Source organism: Lycorma delicatula, chromosome 11 (genome assembly GCF_047948215.1).
Source record: "Lycorma delicatula isolate Av1 chromosome 11, ASM4794821v1, whole genome shotgun sequence".
Lineage (NCBI taxonomy): Eukaryota > Metazoa > Arthropoda > Insecta > Hemiptera > Fulgoridae > Lycorma > Lycorma delicatula.
The window spans coordinates 68,102,038-68,122,366 of record NC_134465.1 but is presented as its reverse complement, the minus strand read 5'-3'; the positions used below and the strand labels follow the sequence as shown (position 1 = coordinate 68,122,366).

The 20,329-nt window shown below is 26.7% G+C and overlaps 1 protein-coding gene across 1 annotated transcript in view; it reads right to left on the bottom strand.

Moving 5' to 3' along the window:
- larp (La related protein) overlaps positions 1-20,329 on the bottom strand; it is a 216,532-nt gene that overhangs the window by 10,920 nt on the left and 185,283 nt on the right. The window contains exons 16-19 of the mRNA XM_075378905.1: positions 17,780-17,924; positions 14,832-14,941; positions 14,542-14,675; positions 11,650-11,920 (exon numbers count right to left, since the gene is read on the bottom strand). Of these exons, the coding sequence (XP_075235020.1) occupies positions 11,650-11,920; positions 14,542-14,675; positions 14,832-14,941; positions 17,780-17,924 (660 nt within the window). The remainder of the gene's footprint in view (positions 1-11,649; positions 11,921-14,541; positions 14,676-14,831; positions 14,942-17,779; positions 17,925-20,329) is intronic.

Here is a 20,329-nt window from a genome sequence, read left to right as displayed (position 1 = left end):
ACTTTACTGATCCAATTAACAGTTTCTACATTAAATTTTTATTACTGTTATATAAATTTAATTTGTTTAAAATGTTCACGAAATATAGAATACAACACTGATCAGTCTGCCAAGGGTAATTTCAACATTGCATTTCAAACCTGAAAACTCAGTTAATGCAAAAAACAATTATCATCATATCGGTGCAAAAATGTGTCTTTTATGTATATATATAATTACATATATAGTAATCCTTTCAATTCGTGTTTTCATTATTCAATTTTTGTAAATGGTGATATTATGTGTTGCTTTTTTAAAAAAACTCTACTTTTTAACTGTTTTCATTAATATTTAATTCTATGGGCAATAACTTTACTGATCCAATTAACAGTTTCTACATTAAATTTTTATTACTGTTATATGAATTTAATTTGTTTAAAATGTTCACGAACAATAGAATACAACACTGATCAGTCTGCCAAGGGTATATTCAACATTGCATTTCAAACCTGAAAACTCAGTTAATGCAAAAAACAATTATCATCATATCGGTGCAAAAATGTGTCATTTATGTATAAATATAATTATATATATAGTAATCCTTTCAATTCGTGTTTTCATTATTCAATAATTGTAAATGGTGACATTATGTGTTGCTTTTTTAAAAAACTCTACTTTTTAACTGTTTTCATTAATATTTAATTCTATGGGCAAAAACTTTACTGATCCAATTAACAGTTTCTACAATAAATTTTTATTACTGTTATATGAATTTAATTTGTTTAAAATGTTCACGAACAATAGAATACAACACTGATCAGTCTGCCAAGGGTATATTCAACATTGCATTTCAAACCTGAAAACTCAGTTAATGCAAAAAACAATTATCATCATATCAGTGCAAAAATGTGTCATTTATGTATATATATAATTATATATATAGTAATCCTTTCAATTCGTGTTTTCATTATTCAATTTTTGTAAATGGTGATATGATGTGTTGCTTTTTTAAAAAACTCTACTTTTTAACTGTTTACATTATTATTTAATTCTATGGGCAAAAACTTTACTGATCCAATTAACAGTTTCTACATTAAATTTTTATTACTGTTATATAAATTTAATTTGTTTAAAATGTTCACGAAATATAGAATACAACACTGATCAGTCTGCCAAGGGTAATTTCAACATTGCATTTCAAACCTGAAAACTCAGTTAATGCAAAAAACAATTATCATCATATCGGTGCAAAAATGTGTCTTTTATGTATATATATAATTACATATATAGTAATCCTTTCAATTCGTGTTTTCATTATTCAATTTTTGTAAATGGTGATATTATGTGTTGCTTTTTTAAAAAAACTCTACTTTTTAACTGTTTTCATTAATATTTAATTCTATGGGCAATAACTTTACTGATCCAATTAACAGTTTCTACATTAAATTTTTATTACTGTTATATGAATTTAATTTGTTTAAAATGTTCACGAACAATAGAATACAACACTGATCAGTCTGCCAAGGGTATATTCAACATTGCATTTCAAACCTGAAAACTCAGTTAATGCAAAAAACAATTATCATCATATCGGTGCAAAAATGTGTCATTTATGTATAAATATAATTATATATATAGTAATCCTTTCAATTCGTGTTTTCATTATTCAATAATTGTAAATGGTGACATTATGTGTTGCTTTTTTAAAAAACTCTACTTTTTAACTGTTTTCATTAATATTTAATTCTATGGGCAAAAACTTTACTGATCCAATTAACAGTTTCTACAATAAATTTTTATTACTGTTATATGAATTTAATTTGTTTAAAATGTTCACGAACAATAGAATACAACACTGATCAGTCTGCCAAGGGTATATTCAACATTGCATTTCAAACCTGAAAACTCAGTTAATGCAAAAAACAATTATCATCATATCAGTGCAAAAATGTGTCATTTATGTATATATATAATTATATATATAGTAATCCTTTCAATTCGTGTTTTCATTATTCAATTTTTGTAAATGGTGATATGATGTGTTGCTTTTTTAAAAAACTCTACTTTTTAACTGTTTTCATTATTATTTAATTCTATGGGCAAAAACTTTACTGATCCAATTAACAGTTTCTACATTAAATTTTTATTACTGTTATATGAATTTAATTTGTTTAAAATGTTCATTAACAATAGAATACAACACTGATCAGTCTGCCAAGGGTAATTTCAACATTGCATTTCAAACCTGAAAACTCAGTTAATGCAAAAAACAATTATCATCATATCGGTGCAAAAATGTTTCTTTTATGTATATATTAAATTATATATATAGTAATCCTTTCAATTCGTGTTTTCATTATTCAATTTTTATAAATGGTGATATTATGTGTTGCTTTTTTAAAAAAACTCTACTTTTTAACTGTTTTCATTAATATTTAATTCTATGGGCAAAAACTTTACTGATCCATTAACAGTTTTTACATTAAATTTTTATTACTGTTATATGAATTTAATTTGTTTAAAATGTTCATTAACAATAGAATACAACACTGATCAGTCTGCCAAGGGTATATTCAACATTGCATTTCAAACCTGAAAACTCAGTTAATGCAAAAAACGATTATCATCATATCGGTGCAAAAATGTGTCTTTTATGTATATATATAATTATATATATAGTAATCCTTTCAATTCGTGTTTTCATTATTCAATTTTTGTAAATGGTGATATTATGTGTTGCTTTTTAAAAAAAACTCTACTTTTTAACTGTTTTCATTAATATTTAATTCTATGGGCAAAAACTTTACTGATCCAATTAACAGTTTGTACATTAAATTTTTATTACTGTTATATGAATTTAATTTGTTTAAAATGTTCATTAACAATAGAATACAACACTGATCAGTCTGCCAAGGGTAATTTCAACATTGCATTTCAAACCTGAAAACTCAGTTAATGCAAAAAACAATTATCATCATATCGGTGCAAAAATGTTTCTTTTATGTATATATTAAATTATATATATAGTAATCCTTTCAATTCGTGTTTTCATTATTCAATTTTTGTAAATGGTGATATTATGTGTTGCTTTTTTAAAAAAACTCTACTTTTTAACTGTTTTCATTAATATTTAATTCTATGGGCAAAAACTTTACTGATCCATTAACAGTTTTTACATTACATTTTTATTACTGTTATATGAATTTAATTTGTTTAAAATGTTCATTAACAATAGAATACAACACTGATCAGTCTGCCAAGGGTATATTCAACATTGCATTTCAAACCTGAAAACTCAGTTAATGCAAAAAACAATTATCATCATATCAGTGCAAAAATGTTTCTTTTATGTATATATTAAATTATATATATAGTAATCCTTTCAATTCGTGTTTTCATTATTCAATTTTTGTAAATGGTGATATTATGTGTTGCTTTTTTAAAAAACTCTACTTTTTAACTGTTTTCATTAATATTTAATTCTATGGGCAAAAACTTTACTGATCCATTAACAGTTTTTACATTAAATTTTTATTACTGTTATATGAATTTAATTTGTTTAAAATGTTCACGAACAATAGAATACAACACTGATCAGTCTGCCAAGGGTATATTCAACATTGCATTTCAAACCTGAAAACTCAGTTAATGCAAAAAACAATTATCATCATATCGGTGCAAAAATGTTTCTTTTATGTATATATTAAATTATATATATAGTAATCCTTTCAATTCGTGTTTTCATTATTCAATTTTTGTAAATGGTGATATTATGTGTTGCTTTTTTAAAAAAACTCTACTTTTTAACTGTTTTCATTAATATTTAATTCTATGGGCTAAAACTTTACTGATCCATTAACAGTTTTTACATTAAATTTTTATTACTGTTATATGAATTTAATTTGTTTAAAATGTTCATTAACAATAGAATACAACACTGATCAGTCTGCCAAGGGTATATTCAACATTGCATTTCAAACCTGAAAACTCAGTTAATGCAAAAAACAATTATCATCATATCGGTGCAAAAATGTGTCATTTATGTATAAATATAATTATATATATAGTAATCCTTTCAATTCGTGTTTTCATTATTCAATAATTGTAAATGGTGACATTATGTGTTGCTTTTTTAAAAAACTCTACTTTTTAACTGTTTTCATTAATATTTAATTCTATGGGCAAAAACTTTACTGATCCAATTAACAGTTTCTACAATAAATTTTTATTACTGTTATATGAATTTAATTTGTTTAAAATGTTCACGAACAATAGAATACAACACTGATCAGTCTGCCAAGGGTATATTCAACATTGCATTTCAAACCTGAAAACTCAGTTAATGCAAAAAACAATTATCATCATATCAGTGCAAAAATGTGTCATTTATGTATATATATAATTATATATATAGTAATCCTTTCAATTCGTGTTTTCATTATTCAATTTTTGTAAATGGTGATATGATGTGTTGCTTTTTTAAAAAACTCTACTTTTTAACTGTTTACATTATTATTTAATTCTATGGGCAAAAACTTTACTGATCCAATTAACAGTTTCTACATTAAATTTTTATTACTGTTATATAAATTTAATTTGTTTAAAATGTTCACGAAATATAGAATACAACACTGATCAGTCTGCCAAGGGTAATTTCAACATTGCATTTCAAACCTGAAAACTCAGTTAATGCAAAAAACAATTATCATCATATCGGTGCAAAAATGTGTCTTTTATGTATATATATAATTACATATATAGTAATCCTTTCAATTCGTGTTTTCATTATTCAATTTTTGTAAATGGTGATATTATGTGTTGCTTTTTTAAAAAAACTCTACTTTTTAACTGTTTTCATTAATATTTAATTCTATGGGCAATAACTTTACTGATCCAATTAACAGTTTCTACATTAAATTTTTATTACTGTTATATGAATTTAATTTGTTTAAAATGTTCACGAACAATAGAATACAACACTGATCAGTCTGCCAAGGGTATATTCAACATTGCATTTCAAACCTGAAAACTCAGTTAATGCAAAAAACAATTATCATCATATCGGTGCAAAAATGTGTCATTTATGTATAAATATAATTATATATATAGTAATCCTTTCAATTCGTGTTTTCATTATTCAATAATTGTAAATGGTGACATTATGTGTTGCTTTTTTAAAAAACTCTACTTTTTAACTGTTTTCATTAATATTTAATTCTATGGGCAAAAACTTTACTGATCCAATTAACAGTTTCTACAATAAATTTTTATTACTGTTATATGAATTTAATTTGTTTAAAATGTTCACGAACAATAGAATACAACACTGATCAGTCTGCCAAGGGTATATTCAACATTGCATTTCAAACCTGAAAACTCAGTTAATGCAAAAAACAATTATCATCATATCAGTGCAAAAATGTGTCATTTATGTATATATATAATTATATATATAGTAATCCTTTCAATTCGTGTTTTCATTATTCAATTTTTGTAAATGGTGATATGATGTGTTGCTTTTTTAAAAAACTCTACTTTTTAACTGTTTTCATTATTATTTAATTCTATGGGCAAAAACTTTACTGATCCAATTAACAGTTTCTACATTAAATTTTTATTACTGTTATATGAATTTAATTTGTTTAAAATGTTCATTAACAATAGAATACAACACTGATCAGTCTGCCAAGGGTAATTTCAACATTGCATTTCAAACCTGAAAACTCAGTTAATGCAAAAAACAATTATCATCATATCGGTGCAAAAATGTTTCTTTTATGTATATATTAAATTATATATATAGTAATCCTTTCAATTCGTGTTTTCATTATTCAATTTTTATAAATGGTGATATTATGTGTTGCTTTTTTAAAAAAACTCTACTTTTTAACTGTTTTCATTAATATTTAATTCTATGGGCAAAAACTTTACTGATCCATTAACAGTTTTTACATTAAATTTTTATTACTGTTATATGAATTTAATTTGTTTAAAATGTTCATTAACAATAGAATACAACACTGATCAGTCTGCCAAGGGTATATTCAACATTGCATTTCAAACCTGAAAACTCAGTTAATGCAAAAAACGATTATCATCATATCGGTGCAAAAATGTGTCTTTTATGTATATATATAATTATATATATAGTAATCCTTTCAATTCGTGTTTTCATTATTCAATTTTTGTAAATGGTGATATTATGTGTTGCTTTTTAAAAAAAACTCTACTTTTTAACTGTTTTCATTAATATTTAATTCTATGGGCAAAAACTTTACTGATCCAATTAACAGTTTGTACATTAAATTTTTATTACTGTTATATGAATTTAATTTGTTTAAAATGTTCATTAACAATAGAATACAACACTGATCAGTCTGCCAAGGGTAATTTCAACATTGCATTTCAAACCTGAAAACTCAGTTAATGCAAAAAACAATTATCATCATATCGGTGCAAAAATGTTTCTTTTATGTATATATTAAATTATATATATAGTAATCCTTTCAATTCGTGTTTTCATTATTCAATTTTTGTAAATGGTGATATTATGTGTTGCTTTTTTAAAAAAACTCTACTTTTTAACTGTTTTCATTAATATTTAATTCTATGGGCAAAAACTTTACTGATCCATTAACAGTTTTTACATTACATTTTTATTACTGTTATATGAATTTAATTTGTTTAAAATGTTCATTAACAATAGAATACAACACTGATCAGTCTGCCAAGGGTATATTCAACATTGCATTTCAAACCTGAAAACTCAGTTAATGCAAAAAACAATTATCATCATATCAGTGCAAAAATGTTTCTTTTATGTATATATTAAATTATATATATAGTAATCCTTTCAATTCGTGTTTTCATTATTCAATTTTTGTAAATGGTGATATTATGTGTTGCTTTTTTAAAAAACTCTACTTTTTAACTGTTTTCATTAATATTTAATTCTATGGGCAAAAACTTTACTGATCCATTAACAGTTTTTACATTAAATTTTTATTACTGTTATATGAATTTAATTTGTTTAAAATGTTCACGAACAATAGAATACAACACTGATCAGTCTGCCAAGGGTATATTCAACATTGCATTTCAAACCTGAAAACTCAGTTAATGCAAAAAACAATTATCATCATATCGGTGCAAAAATGTTTCTTTTATGTATATATTAAATTATATATATAGTAATCCTTTCAATTCGTGTTTTCATTATTCAATTTTTGTAAATGGTGATATTATGTGTTGCTTTTTTAAAAAAACTCTACTTTTTAACTGTTTTCATTAATATTTAATTCTATGGGCTAAAACTTTACTGATCCATTAACAGTTTTTACATTAAATTTTTATTACTGTTATATGAATTTAATTTGTTTAAAATGTTCATTAACAATAGAATACAACACTGATCAGTCTGCCAAGGGTATATTCAACATTGCATTTCAAACCTGAAAACTCAGTTAATGCAAAAAACAATTATCATCATATCGGTGCAAAAATGTGTCTTTTATGTATATATATAATTATATATATAGTAATCCTTTCAATTCGTGTTTTCATTATTCAATTTTTGTAAATGGTGATATGATGTGTTGCTTTTTTAAAAAACTCTACTTTTTAACTGTTTTCATTATTATTTAATTCTATGGCCAAAAACTTTACTGATCCAATTAACAGTTTCTACATTAAATTTTTATTACTGTTATATGAATTTAATTTGTTTAAAATGTTCACGAACAATATAATACAACACTGATCAGTCTGCCAAGTGTATATTCAATATTAGATATCAAATCTGAAAATTAAGACAATGAAAAAGAGAAAAACTATCATCACATCAGTGTAAAATATATTACATATACAAATTATTCCTGAGATATGCACCACTAATGAACATCTGGAATCTTTATTTCCATTGACTTTCAGTTCAGATTTAAATCAAAAAGTCTTGTAATTTTATATAACTTTCTTTTTACTTACAGATATATTAGATATCAGTGGGTATATAGCAGATAAAAGAATCAGTTATTATATAATTTTTCAATACCCATTCTACAATTCATTGTAATAAATTCTTGAAACAAATCTGGTTATATTGATATATTTTATAAAAATTATGAATTTTTCTTTTCACTTGGCACATTCTTAAAACCATTATAAAAATGATCAAGCAGAGAGATGATATTGATATAATTTCTTTATTTTTCTACAAGTCCTGTAATCCAGTAATCTTCTTTATAATTAATGAACTATTTTAAATGTATTATTTTTATAATTTTGTTTGTTTTAAGCAGTAGACCATATTCAGTCATGACTTAATATTTTACTTGTTTAGTTCTTAATTTAAGTCATGCAATGTTTTACTCTTTATTCTAATTTAGTCAAAAGAAAAAGTGAGGACATAAGGCTCTTTAATCATTCTGTTCAAATATGTATGTGTAAATAAATATTACTTAACCTTTAAATGTTCTACATTTATTTTGCAGAACCAGCAATCAATAAAATGGATTAGCTACACAATTAAATGTGTGATAAGATTTGTACAGATCATAAAAACTAAACAATTTTGAACGAGAGCAGACTCTACATTAAAGATATCACGAATTAGTGAAAAAAAAGTTGCACAATGTGAATTTAATTAGTTCTCATTGTTCTGTTTGTTGGTTGTATTCAGTTACTTGTAGCCATGATTGGGGATGTTCATGGAAAGTTTGACATAATTAATATATCCCTGTCATGCTATTGACTTTGAATTAAAAAATACTCCATTTTTGCTTACCTGCAACCATCCTTTGCTCAACAATCACATCTAATGTTTTCAAATAACTATCCTTCCAATTCATCATTGCCACTTATAATTTTAAAAGTAACTGTATACAAACAATTAATTTTTTATGAACTAGTTCATTACCAAAATAGTTCATTCAGTTATTTGTATCAAATGAGTTCTTTAAAACTGATATAAGTGCAATTGATATAATCAGTAAAGTAAGTGAATCATAATAATTATAAGTGATTATGTGATTAAATGCATGTCCATAAGTGAACATTACAATCATAAATAAAATTTTCTTGGAAAAACAATTATGTAAATATTTTTAATTACTTAAAACTATATACTTTTGGCACTGGTACTGATAAACCAATTTAGTTTGGTTCATTTATAAAACTTGGAGATTATGCAATCTCTAATGTGTGATTGTACTGATTACGTCATCATTATAATAAGATGAAATAACCTAAGTGGTTACAGGCAACCAGACACGAGCTACAAGTCACTCCCAAAAATGGCATAAACATCCTACGAATAACAAATATCCATGTCAGAAAAGTCAATGATACACTTCTTTAGGCTATATATTAAAAACCAAATCAATCAATTAAAAATTAAAATAACAAGATTATAACAGTAAGTATACCTCAAAAAATAAAAAAAAGGATAAACTGATCAGTCTGCCAAGGGTATACTGAATATTGAATTTCAAAGCTGAAAGCTCAGGTAATGCAAGAAACAACTATCATCATATCAGTGGAAAATATATTACAATATTTTTATAAACTATCTGACTGCTTTGCTGATTTTTCAAGCTCTTTTTAACTGGCAATGAGATCCTAACTGGGGGTTTCACATTATATTAATTAGGCCATTTGAATCTCACATAGCATTAATTTGTTAGACACAGAGACACCATGTGCCATCTCATTTTGCCCATGTGGACATGTTTGTTACATTCTAACTTTCAAGTTGATATATTTAGTATCCTCTTGTTAACTTTTAATGGATTTAATGATTTTATAACTTTTAGGAATTAGTTCTTATGCTTAAATTTGACGTTTTATTAGTGATTAATAAAAAAGCTAAACAATTATATAATAAAAGTATTACACACAATATACCAAAAATTTGGAATAAAAAATGCTCAGTGAAATTCTACGATTATATAATACTGCTCAGTATATATGTGCAAGGTCTGTTCACAAAATAATTAAACGTTTTCAATTACGTGCCAAATGAGATATTTAGTGACATGCGGTTAGCAGGACTGTGTTCCGCATAGCCTCCTCTGTAACCACATGTTCTTTGATTGTTGATATCTTGTTTAGTTTTTGTGTTATTGTTATTTGATTGCAATGTGTTTCAAGTATTAGCAGTGATTTTTGTAATTTTGTAAAATTTAGTGCTGTTGCTTCCAAAAAATCATGCAACATAAAATTTTGCATGAAACTGGGGAAAACTTTCACAGAAACGTTTCAACTTTTTAAACAAGCTTACAGAGATGATGATCTAGGTCATAAGCAATGTTATGAATGGTTTTCATGATTTTAAAGTGATAGTCAGTCAACTGAAAATGATCCTCGACCAGGAAGACCTTTAACTTCAACTGATGACACCATTCAGAAAATCAATTGAACTGGTGTATGCAAATCGCCGATTGACTGTCAGAGAACTTGCAGAAGAGGTTAGCATCTTAATTGGATTACATTTTGACTGAAAAACTGAATATGCATTGAGCTGCAGCAAAGTTTGTTCTTCATTTGATGACCAAACAGCAGACATCAAGTGGATGTTTGTCAGCAACTTCTTGAACAAACCAATGACAATGAAACTTTTATGCAAAGCATTACAGTGATTTTTTTCTTATTTCTTAAATTAAAATCAGTGATGAAAGGACATTGTTTTGAGACTATTCATAACATTAAAGTAAATTCGTCATGGACTTTAATGTCCATGACGAATTTACAAATGAAGGGCCATTTCAAATGAACCTATCCAGGACTGCTTCGCAAAGAGGAAATACCGCTGGGAAAAGTGTGAGAATAGGGGAGCGAAGTACTTTAAATGGGACAAGAACCAATAAAGAACCAAAGAATAAAAAACCAAAGATTAAAAAAAATAAAGTTCGGTTATTTTTTTTATTGGAATGTCTTCTATTGTCAAAATCTTTCTTTTTTTTGAAATATAAATAAAAATACATATTTTTCTTTAACATTGCAGTAATTATTACATCTGAAAATATTTTATATTTTTCACATATCTTAATTTTCTTTTATATTTTTGATGTCAGCAGCTTATTAATTTGATACAGAAAATTATATTTTGATAACATTTTTTTCTGTAAATAATTATTAGTCAATAAAGTTTATAGTATTTTTATGTAAACAATTTATTTACTTGTAAAAATTGAGCAGTTGCGTATTTCATCTAATAAGAATTCGAGCAAATATAAATAAAAATCAATCCCATAGCAACTAGCCAACAAAAATTTCATATGAACAGGTAAATTGTAACCAATTTTACGTAAGAATCATATGATTAAGTTTAGAAAATGATAACACCTGCAATTTATATCCTATCTTTTATGATATATTGTATTTCTGCTGTAAGGAATTACTGCAATAAGAAAATATACGAATTACTGGAAGACCATGAGATCCCATCTGAGATCTCACATCTTTGGGCCACAAAAATCAATTGTACTACTTTTTTAACCTAAAAAAATTATGTAAAGTACTGAGTTTGTATAAGCTGAAAACACACAGCAGCCAGTTTGTTGATTTTTTCATGTAGTCTAGGAGAGATTCCATATGACTTCATAGCATTTAAATTGCTAATACTGACTTTTTATTTATAAAATAAATATAAATCAATATATTTACCTGACTTACCAGAATCAAATGAATCATATTTTCTATTAAACTGTCCCTGATGTCCAATTGAACTGGAACGGAATCTTCCACTCCCACATCCTATCGAGTCAGCGCGTTTTCGCATTTGATGTGTTGGAGCACTATTTGCTAACAGAGTATTAATACCAGTACCACCTGATAACCTACGCACTCTACCTCGTCGTGCATCCCAACTTGAGCTTTCGGATACACTACGATTTCTTTGTTTACGAGAATTACGATTTGGAAATCCATCAACTTCTTCTCCAGTCTGTAAATTATTAAAATATTTATAAATTATACAAAACCATGATTATGAAATAGGTTTTTTCTATTTTTTAATCTTTGTAAGAAATAAATAAATTCCCATTAAAAACATAGAAGAACCTAAAATCTATATTAAAACTGGAAAATTAACTGTAAATAAGATTTTTTATTTGTTTATCCTGACCCACATAGGGAAAGACACCTGCCTTATGATGATCCCAGTCGCCACACCACCCCCTCTCTGTTCCTAGCCCTGATGGGCTTTACTGGAAGTAGTATTTTAGACTGTTTAGACTTGATAACACAACACAGTCATCAATTTGGCCTCTCTCTGGATTACACCGATGTAAATGCCTCAACAGACATTTCCATCAGTGTATTACTATTGCCTTCAAATGGCCTCTTCCAACCATGACCATCTACCATAACTAACAAACCTCAACTATCAAATTAACTGATTTGTGAAAGCACGATTCCTGCGCCTTCCTCTAACACCAAAGGTTTCACACAAAAACTCTTCCTATATCTAACTTCAATTAGACTGTGCACTAAGATCATTTTACTTGATTGAGTTTTTAAACACCAAGTGTGAATGCCACATCCAATGAGATTGGATGTAACAGTGTTAAAAACTGGCATATCTGATTATATCAGACCACAGTAAACATCTTTAATAGTTGATAATATAGTGACAAATATCCAAGTATGTAACATCATTCTGTCATGTTAAATATTTCTATATTTTGTTTACAATGGTTTTTTTATTTCTGCTAAAATAGCCATGTTAATAGGTTCAGATATGATCAATGTGACGTTGAAAAACATGTTTATTGGAATTATTGAAGTCACTAAAGCCTAACTATAGTTAATTTTTATATATTAAATTGTTCAAAAAGTCTTTAATATTTAAAATTAACTTATTAACCAAAGAAAAGTTTTTCCAGTTTAAGTGCTAGACCTAGTAGATAACAACTCTAGTACCTAATTCTTTGTAATTGTAAAACCTTAATTCATTGATTATAAAAATAGTCCTTTCATCTTTTAAGAAAATCAATTTTAAAATTGATGTTGATACTTATAAGAGTAAAACTTAAAAACACAACTTATCACTTAAAAACATAACTTCTACTTAAATTGGGCAATTAAAGAGACAAAAAAAAAATTATTATGGACAATTTCAATATGGCAGCATAATTTCTTTAAAGATGCTACCTTCTTAGTAAAAATAAAATCATTTTTTTTACAAATCATGTAGTTTAGCTCTAAATCATTGCCTCAAAGTACAAGATATATTATTAATTAATCCTTCTCCTGATTAAACTTATGGACACAAAAAGACATAAAAGAAGAATTTTACAATAAATATATGCGAACTGTAGAGAACAAACAGGATGGAGAAGACAGAAAAAACGATGAATAACTGATTAAAATGTAATAATATTTCTGAAATGAAAACATTCGCAAAGTGTTGGGAACTTACACAGAATGATAACTTACCAAAACATTCCTGGATTATAGATAATAACTATTCAAAAAAAGATGGAAGTTCAGTATTGGCAAATATGCAAAAAAATTGTTATTTTAGTAGTCTATCTGGAGAAAATTAATTCTTTACATTCAGCGATTTCAAAAACAATTTGCAGTATGATTCACTACTTCTTTGTTCTTATCATTTATTGTATAACTTTTGCTGTTTACAGCCTTTTTACTTCCCTGGTTACAGCAATACATGTGCTATAGCAATAAATGGAAATTATATTAATTACTATTTTCCTCAATCGAACATTTGTTCGTACATATGTAAGTTTTTTCCGACTTTGGGGGAACATATTAAATTTTGCAACAATTGGAAAAATGAGTGGGGGATGTTTCGGCCAAATAAATTTCAAATTTTACTGGAGGACTTGGGAAAAAATGTTTTCTTACAAAAGTTGAAGTTTTTTTATCATGATCATAAAACATTTTATATAAATAAAAAAAGACCATAAAAAGACTCTTCCCTAAAAAAGACCATATATTTATTTTTATTTAGATATATCTTGCTTCAGAAAAGGAAATAATGGAGTTTTTACATATATATTTTCTGCATCAATAGGCCTTCACAAACTATTGTAAATTGGTTTTGCAATCCCACTCCAATGGTCTTTGGTAAAAAATTAAAAAAAAAATTGTTAAATTTACTTTACATTTAAACCCATCCTATAAGTTACCCATTGCATTTAAAATGTAAAAATTGTAATTTTTTTCTACCCCTTACTCTTTAGTATTTCTTGAAAAAGAAATACTAAAGCATTACGTTAGCCAAAAATTCTCACCTTTTTCTAGAAAATTACAATTTTCTTTATTTAGAAATATGACTGTATTTTTAAACAATTTTAAAAGTTCTTTTTTTAAATTTATTTATCACCATTTACCCAAATGGTTCCCCTTGAATATGAGAGCTCTCAAAATGAAAATTTTTGCATAACTTGATTAGAAAAGTTATACAACTAATTTTTTGGAGTTTTTATTTGAACTTTTTTTTCCAACAAGTTTGTATGAAGTTTTTTAAATACAGGTTACTTTCTGAAAAAGTTAGTTTTAAATTACTAAGATAATTAACTTAATACTGTTATTATTACAAACCTCTAATACTCTAAAGTCTTCAATTGTTTTAAATTTAGATAAATATTCTTTTAATTTAGGGTCCACACATAATTTCTGGCTATGTTTGTAATATTTTAGGAATGCCCAGAATTTTTCAAGACCATACAATTGCCCTGAAAAAAATAAAAAAGTTCATTAGTTTTTTGTAATTGAGAATTATTCACATATAGTTTTAATATTTTTAAATTACATTTTTAATCACATTTTATAAAACAAAGCTCAGAAGGAGCAAAGCAAAAAGTACAGTTATATGTAGTATCTATACAAACCGTTTTCATAATCAGCTACTGTTTCTAGTTGAAAATCTTGATATAATTCTGGTCTGAACTTCTTCTCCAAACCATAGCTGTAGTAACGGAAAAGACATTCCAATCCATATCTGGAAAAAAAATTCAATCAGGAAACTGTTGGAATTTATGTAGTCCACATTCTCAATAATTAGGTTAATAAACAACTAACCTTAATAATTTATATTTTAATATTTCTTCTACTGCTCGTCAGTATAAGAATTATTTTTTAAAACAAGAGTATGGAAAATTAATTTATTTTACACTTTGGTCTTTATAATCTTGAAATATAAATATTTAAGACATAAAAGTACATCAATCAAGATTTGCCTTATCATAATTAGCTAGTGTCTACGTGATGAACAGAAAAAAGGAGACCAGTGGTACGGAACCATTGGGTTTTCATAAACTGGAAAATTTATGAAGAGCTTTAGAGAATTTTCCCTTGATCACTGAACGCATTAAAAAAAACTTATTGGCATGTTTGAAATCTATTTAAGTGTTTATGAATCTTGTCTAAAATTAATTTATAGAACAAGTATAAGATTGGTGACTTCTTTTTCAGTTAATAAATCTAAAAGTGGTATTAATCACATTGATTAATTTTAATCGTATCCATTTTCCTAGATTTGAATGAGATATCTAACCTTGGCCATCTTTGCTCAGATTATCTGTATTTGTTTTAAATCATCACTGCTTAATGTTTAATTTATAAAAATATTATTACTTAATGCAATGAACTTTTAAAAATGTCTTCAACTCCTATAATTTTTCAAAGGTTTTAATTATTTTTAATGAAAGAATATTGTTATGTAACTGGTCTTTATTTAATCTTGTCAAAAAAAAAAAAATGCATTCGGTACCAAATAGCTACTTAGTTTCCTCAAATTAAATTTAGGTAAAATTTTATAACTTTATTTTGATATTTTAATAGTATAAATCTGACAAACTTTGTATGTAGTTTTTTCCCATCGTGTGGGTTTTTTCTGATGCACAGTTTACACATACAAGTTAATTTAAAATATTTGTCACACTATTTAAATGTAATATTTTTTTGTTTATTTAATTCAATGATTCTAAGTAAAGCGTGTGTGCATACCATATTTCAATTGCATAGGTGTAGCAGTACTTTTTTCCTGTTTAGCCTCCAGGGCCATTAGGCATTACTTCAGAGGATGATGTATGAGTGTACGTGAAATGTAGTCTTGTACAGCCTCAGGTCGACAATTTCTGAGATGTATGCTTAATTGAAACCCAACCACCAAAGAACACCAGTATCCACAACCTAGTATTCAAATCTGTATAAAAGTAGCCTTTACTAGGATTTGAAACGCTGGAACTCTCGACTTCAAAATCAGCTGATTTGGGAAGATGTGTTCACCATTAGACCAACCTGGTGGGTTGGGTGTGGTGAGAAGTGGCCACTTTAAATATTTTTTTACACTTTAAATATTATTCATTTATTTAATTCTACCATTCACCTGAGGTGTCACAACAAAGCAGATGATTAAAAGAACTGTACGTCAGTGCTACACTAGTACTCCTTGTGTGAGAGGAAGTATATTTGATGCAGTTTACCCACTTAACCACTAGTTTATTTAGAGCATTTTTCAGGGTCGGGGTGCCATTTTGCAAAATCCCCTTTTTTTGAAAATATTATTTTTTAATTGTTAACAAATGTGCCTAATAAAAATAAGACTTTAATTAGGTTAAATCTTGAGATACTGAGGGTGATCTTACTCTACAGCCTCACCCCCTTGACCTTTTAAGCTGAAAAGTCTAATGGCATCAATGCCTCATATATACAAGTAATTTGACCAAGTTTGTTCAAAATCAGTCCAGCAGTTCTGGAGATATAAGGTGATTTTGAGGGTGACATCGAATTACCCATTTACATATGAACATCTGGAAAATTTCTATCTGGTTTTTGGTTTCCTTAGGTTCAAAATATCAAGATCCAGTGAAAACCCATATGCCCAAATTGGATCGATTACAATACTTTCCTTTCTAAAGCTATAGTTCTGGGCAGGAAAGTAATATTATAAAGTTGGAAAGTCAATATTACCACTTCCTGAAAGCATGACAATTATTTAATTTTTTGTTAGGAAATAATGTAAATAAACTGTAATGTATTTTTGACATATTTGATTTCCTCAGAGACTGAACCATTACAGGCAACGAGGGGACAAAGCATCTATGGATTTTTATTTATGTAAAAAAAAAATCAACATGATTAGATGAATAATGAAAACATAATTGAATTTGATGAATATCAAACTGGATGTTAAAACTCTTAAAACAGTTAATGAATGCATGTTTTATTTAGTTAGAATATAAAAAAGCATGCCAAAGTTTTGAAGATATATATAATTTAATACTTATAAAAAGCATTCTAACTTTACGCAACTGTCTTAAGTAGTACTTAAAAAAACATTACAAGCCACAATTCTAAGGATGGGTACAGTTCTTTTTTTTTAGTAACACTCTATCAATTGTTGGATGCTGTTTAATTTCTGTAGGAAAAGCTGGACAACCTTGTTGGGTCAGGGTAAATATACTTATTGCTTTTCATATAGCAAGTGAACCTGCAACTTGTCAAATTCCAGATTGCTAGTTCTGGCAGTGTCACTACTTAGAACCCAACAACAGAATGATAGTTATGAAGGAGCATTAAAGATAGTACAGTCAGGTCTTGAATTGACAATCAACTTTCAATTATGGAAGGCAGGTGCTAACCCTTTGCACCACCCTCTGACATACATATCTGTAGAGCATACTTGTTCTATACATTAATTTTAAACAAAATAACACTTCCAGAAATACACTTTTAATCACTTTAACATACCTTTGTAATGAATCATTATCTACACATATCTGTTGAAATAAATATAATCCCAATAAATCAATAATGTAAAACAAAATTAACATACCTGAAACCACATTTAGCATCTTCCAGAGCTAATGATTTGAATTCTTGATACATTTTTTTATTAAAATTTTCTCTTAAGAAAAATGACCAGAATCTGAATAATGTATTCATTTCTTGTGATTGACCAGAACCCAACTTCTTTCTCTCTAAAAATAAAAAAAAAGTTCAGATTAGAAATAAGTATCTGTTAATAAAAAAAAAAAAACAAATTGAAATAGTAATAAATTTTACAAAGGAAAAAATTAATGGTTAAATGTAATAACAGTAACAATTAATGTATGAGTGTTATAATACAAAGAGTACACACAATTCAATTTATAAAATTTTTGTAATGCCTGTAAAAAATAAAAACTATCAAAATAAAATATTTACTGCAAATAAATTTTATAACATTCCACGCTAGTCAATAAATGTAAAAAAATATAATAAATTCAAGATATTCCCTGACTTATTAGTATACTCAAAAATTACCTTTTTAAATAAATTATTAGTCCTAACTGACTATTTTTAACAGACTTCAAAAATGCAGGTTATACATTCGACTCATATGTTTTTTTTGTTTGTCTGCATACATCTTTTTCCTATTAATCCAATTCAATTAAGTATTGTTGCAATCGAAGCAGCTGCTTTTCAGTGGTACCATGATGTAAAAAAAAATTTTTAGTCATAAAAAAAATTGGCCTGAAAATTGACAAAAAAATTTCTTTATCACCTGGTGGGTAGATAGTGACAGTGGGAATCCTGATATTCTATATGTATGTGTCACATTACATGATGTTATATGGTCTTCTATACGGCAGGTAATATGAGTTTCTGTATGAGATCTGTAGCACGATTAAAAAAAAAAAAAATCAAAAATTGAGATATCTTGTTTTAAACCATTCAGACCCAATATACATTATACATAATACATAGCATTGGTAGGGACAGTGGGAATTTTATAATTCTATATACATGCATCCCATTACATGGTCTTTTACAATCTTTCGTAAGGCTGACAACTAATTTCTTCATAATAATTGATATATATATTAATCTTCCTGTTTGTAGAAGAATATTGGTAAATAAAAACTGTTAGTGTACGGTAATTTCTTCAGAGGAACAGTTTGATCAACACAGGACATGACAACACTTTGTAGATCTAAATCTAAGCTTCTGACTCGACTCAGAGCAACATAAACTTGTCCTTTTGCAAATAAATTTTTCCCCAAATCTACAACAGCTCTATTTAATGTTGCACTTTGCAATTTGACATCTACCGGAATAACATTCCTGAAGGAAGTTTCCCCATACTTTGCAGATTCTTGTACTTCATCAATAGCATTAATAATGTAAACTCGTATTTGTTTTTGATATATCAGTCAAACTACAATTATATTCAACTAATTTAATAGTTGGGAATATTCTTACAGCATTTCCATCTACAAATTTGTCAGTATATGTATATAGTATTATATAAAGAACAAATTCATATTATATGTAGAAATTAATTTTGTTAACATAGGCGCCAATTTCAGTGGTAAAATAAATTAATTTCATTACTCTGTTTACTGAGCTTAGAAGGAATAAAAACAGAGTGCTGTTCATAAAAGACGGTTATTGTAAGAAAAAGATTCCCTACTGTATTCTCAACAATTTGATATTCTGTATTAAAGGTACAGATCCTTTTTTTTAAATTAAAAACAGGTGCTAAATTTTTAACATCTTATTTAAATATCTATTTTACACAGTAAAACAATTTTTGTTGTAATCAAAGGATCTATGAAAATTAGTGGATTGATATCTTATAGGCAAACAAAAGCTCTTTTAAGAAGAACCTTTAATTACAATTAAAAAATAATTTTAATTACAATTATTAAAATTAGTATTTATTTTACCTCCTTGTGTGAAGTAAAGGAAGTATTGTGATCGTGAAAAATTTCAGTTTTCAGATTTCAATGGAAATATCCATTTTGACTACTTTCAGCATATACTATCTTTTTAAAATGAAAAGTATATAAAATTTTATTTCATTAATAACTTCTGATATTTTTTCATATTTTTATTATTAATATTGTATTATTATTTTTTGTAAAACTTTTTTTACAATCAGAGGTTAATAATTATTAATAAATCAATATATTTAAATTAAAAAAAAGATGAGTCTTGATTCAAACCCCATTGTGTCTTCCCCCTTGTAAGGCCCAAAAATTTTGTTAATTAAAATTTTACTTGACTATAACTATGGAACCAAAGAAAATAAGTACCACTTATGAAATATCATTGAAAAACTCTCAATGAGAGCTTATTACTGCTTTTAAGAAAAAATTTTGGACTTTTTTGGTTCAGTTGATTGCAACATCATATTGGCTAACTGTTTTTGAGTTGTGCGAAATACGTATGTACGTATAGACGTCATGCTGAAACTAATCAAAATAGATTCAGGGATGGTCAAAAATGATTATTCCATTGAAATCTGAAAACCGAATTTTTTCATGATCACATACTTCCTTTACTTCATACAAGGAAGTAAAAATTCAATTGAGAATGTAAATTTGCATAGCATGAATGA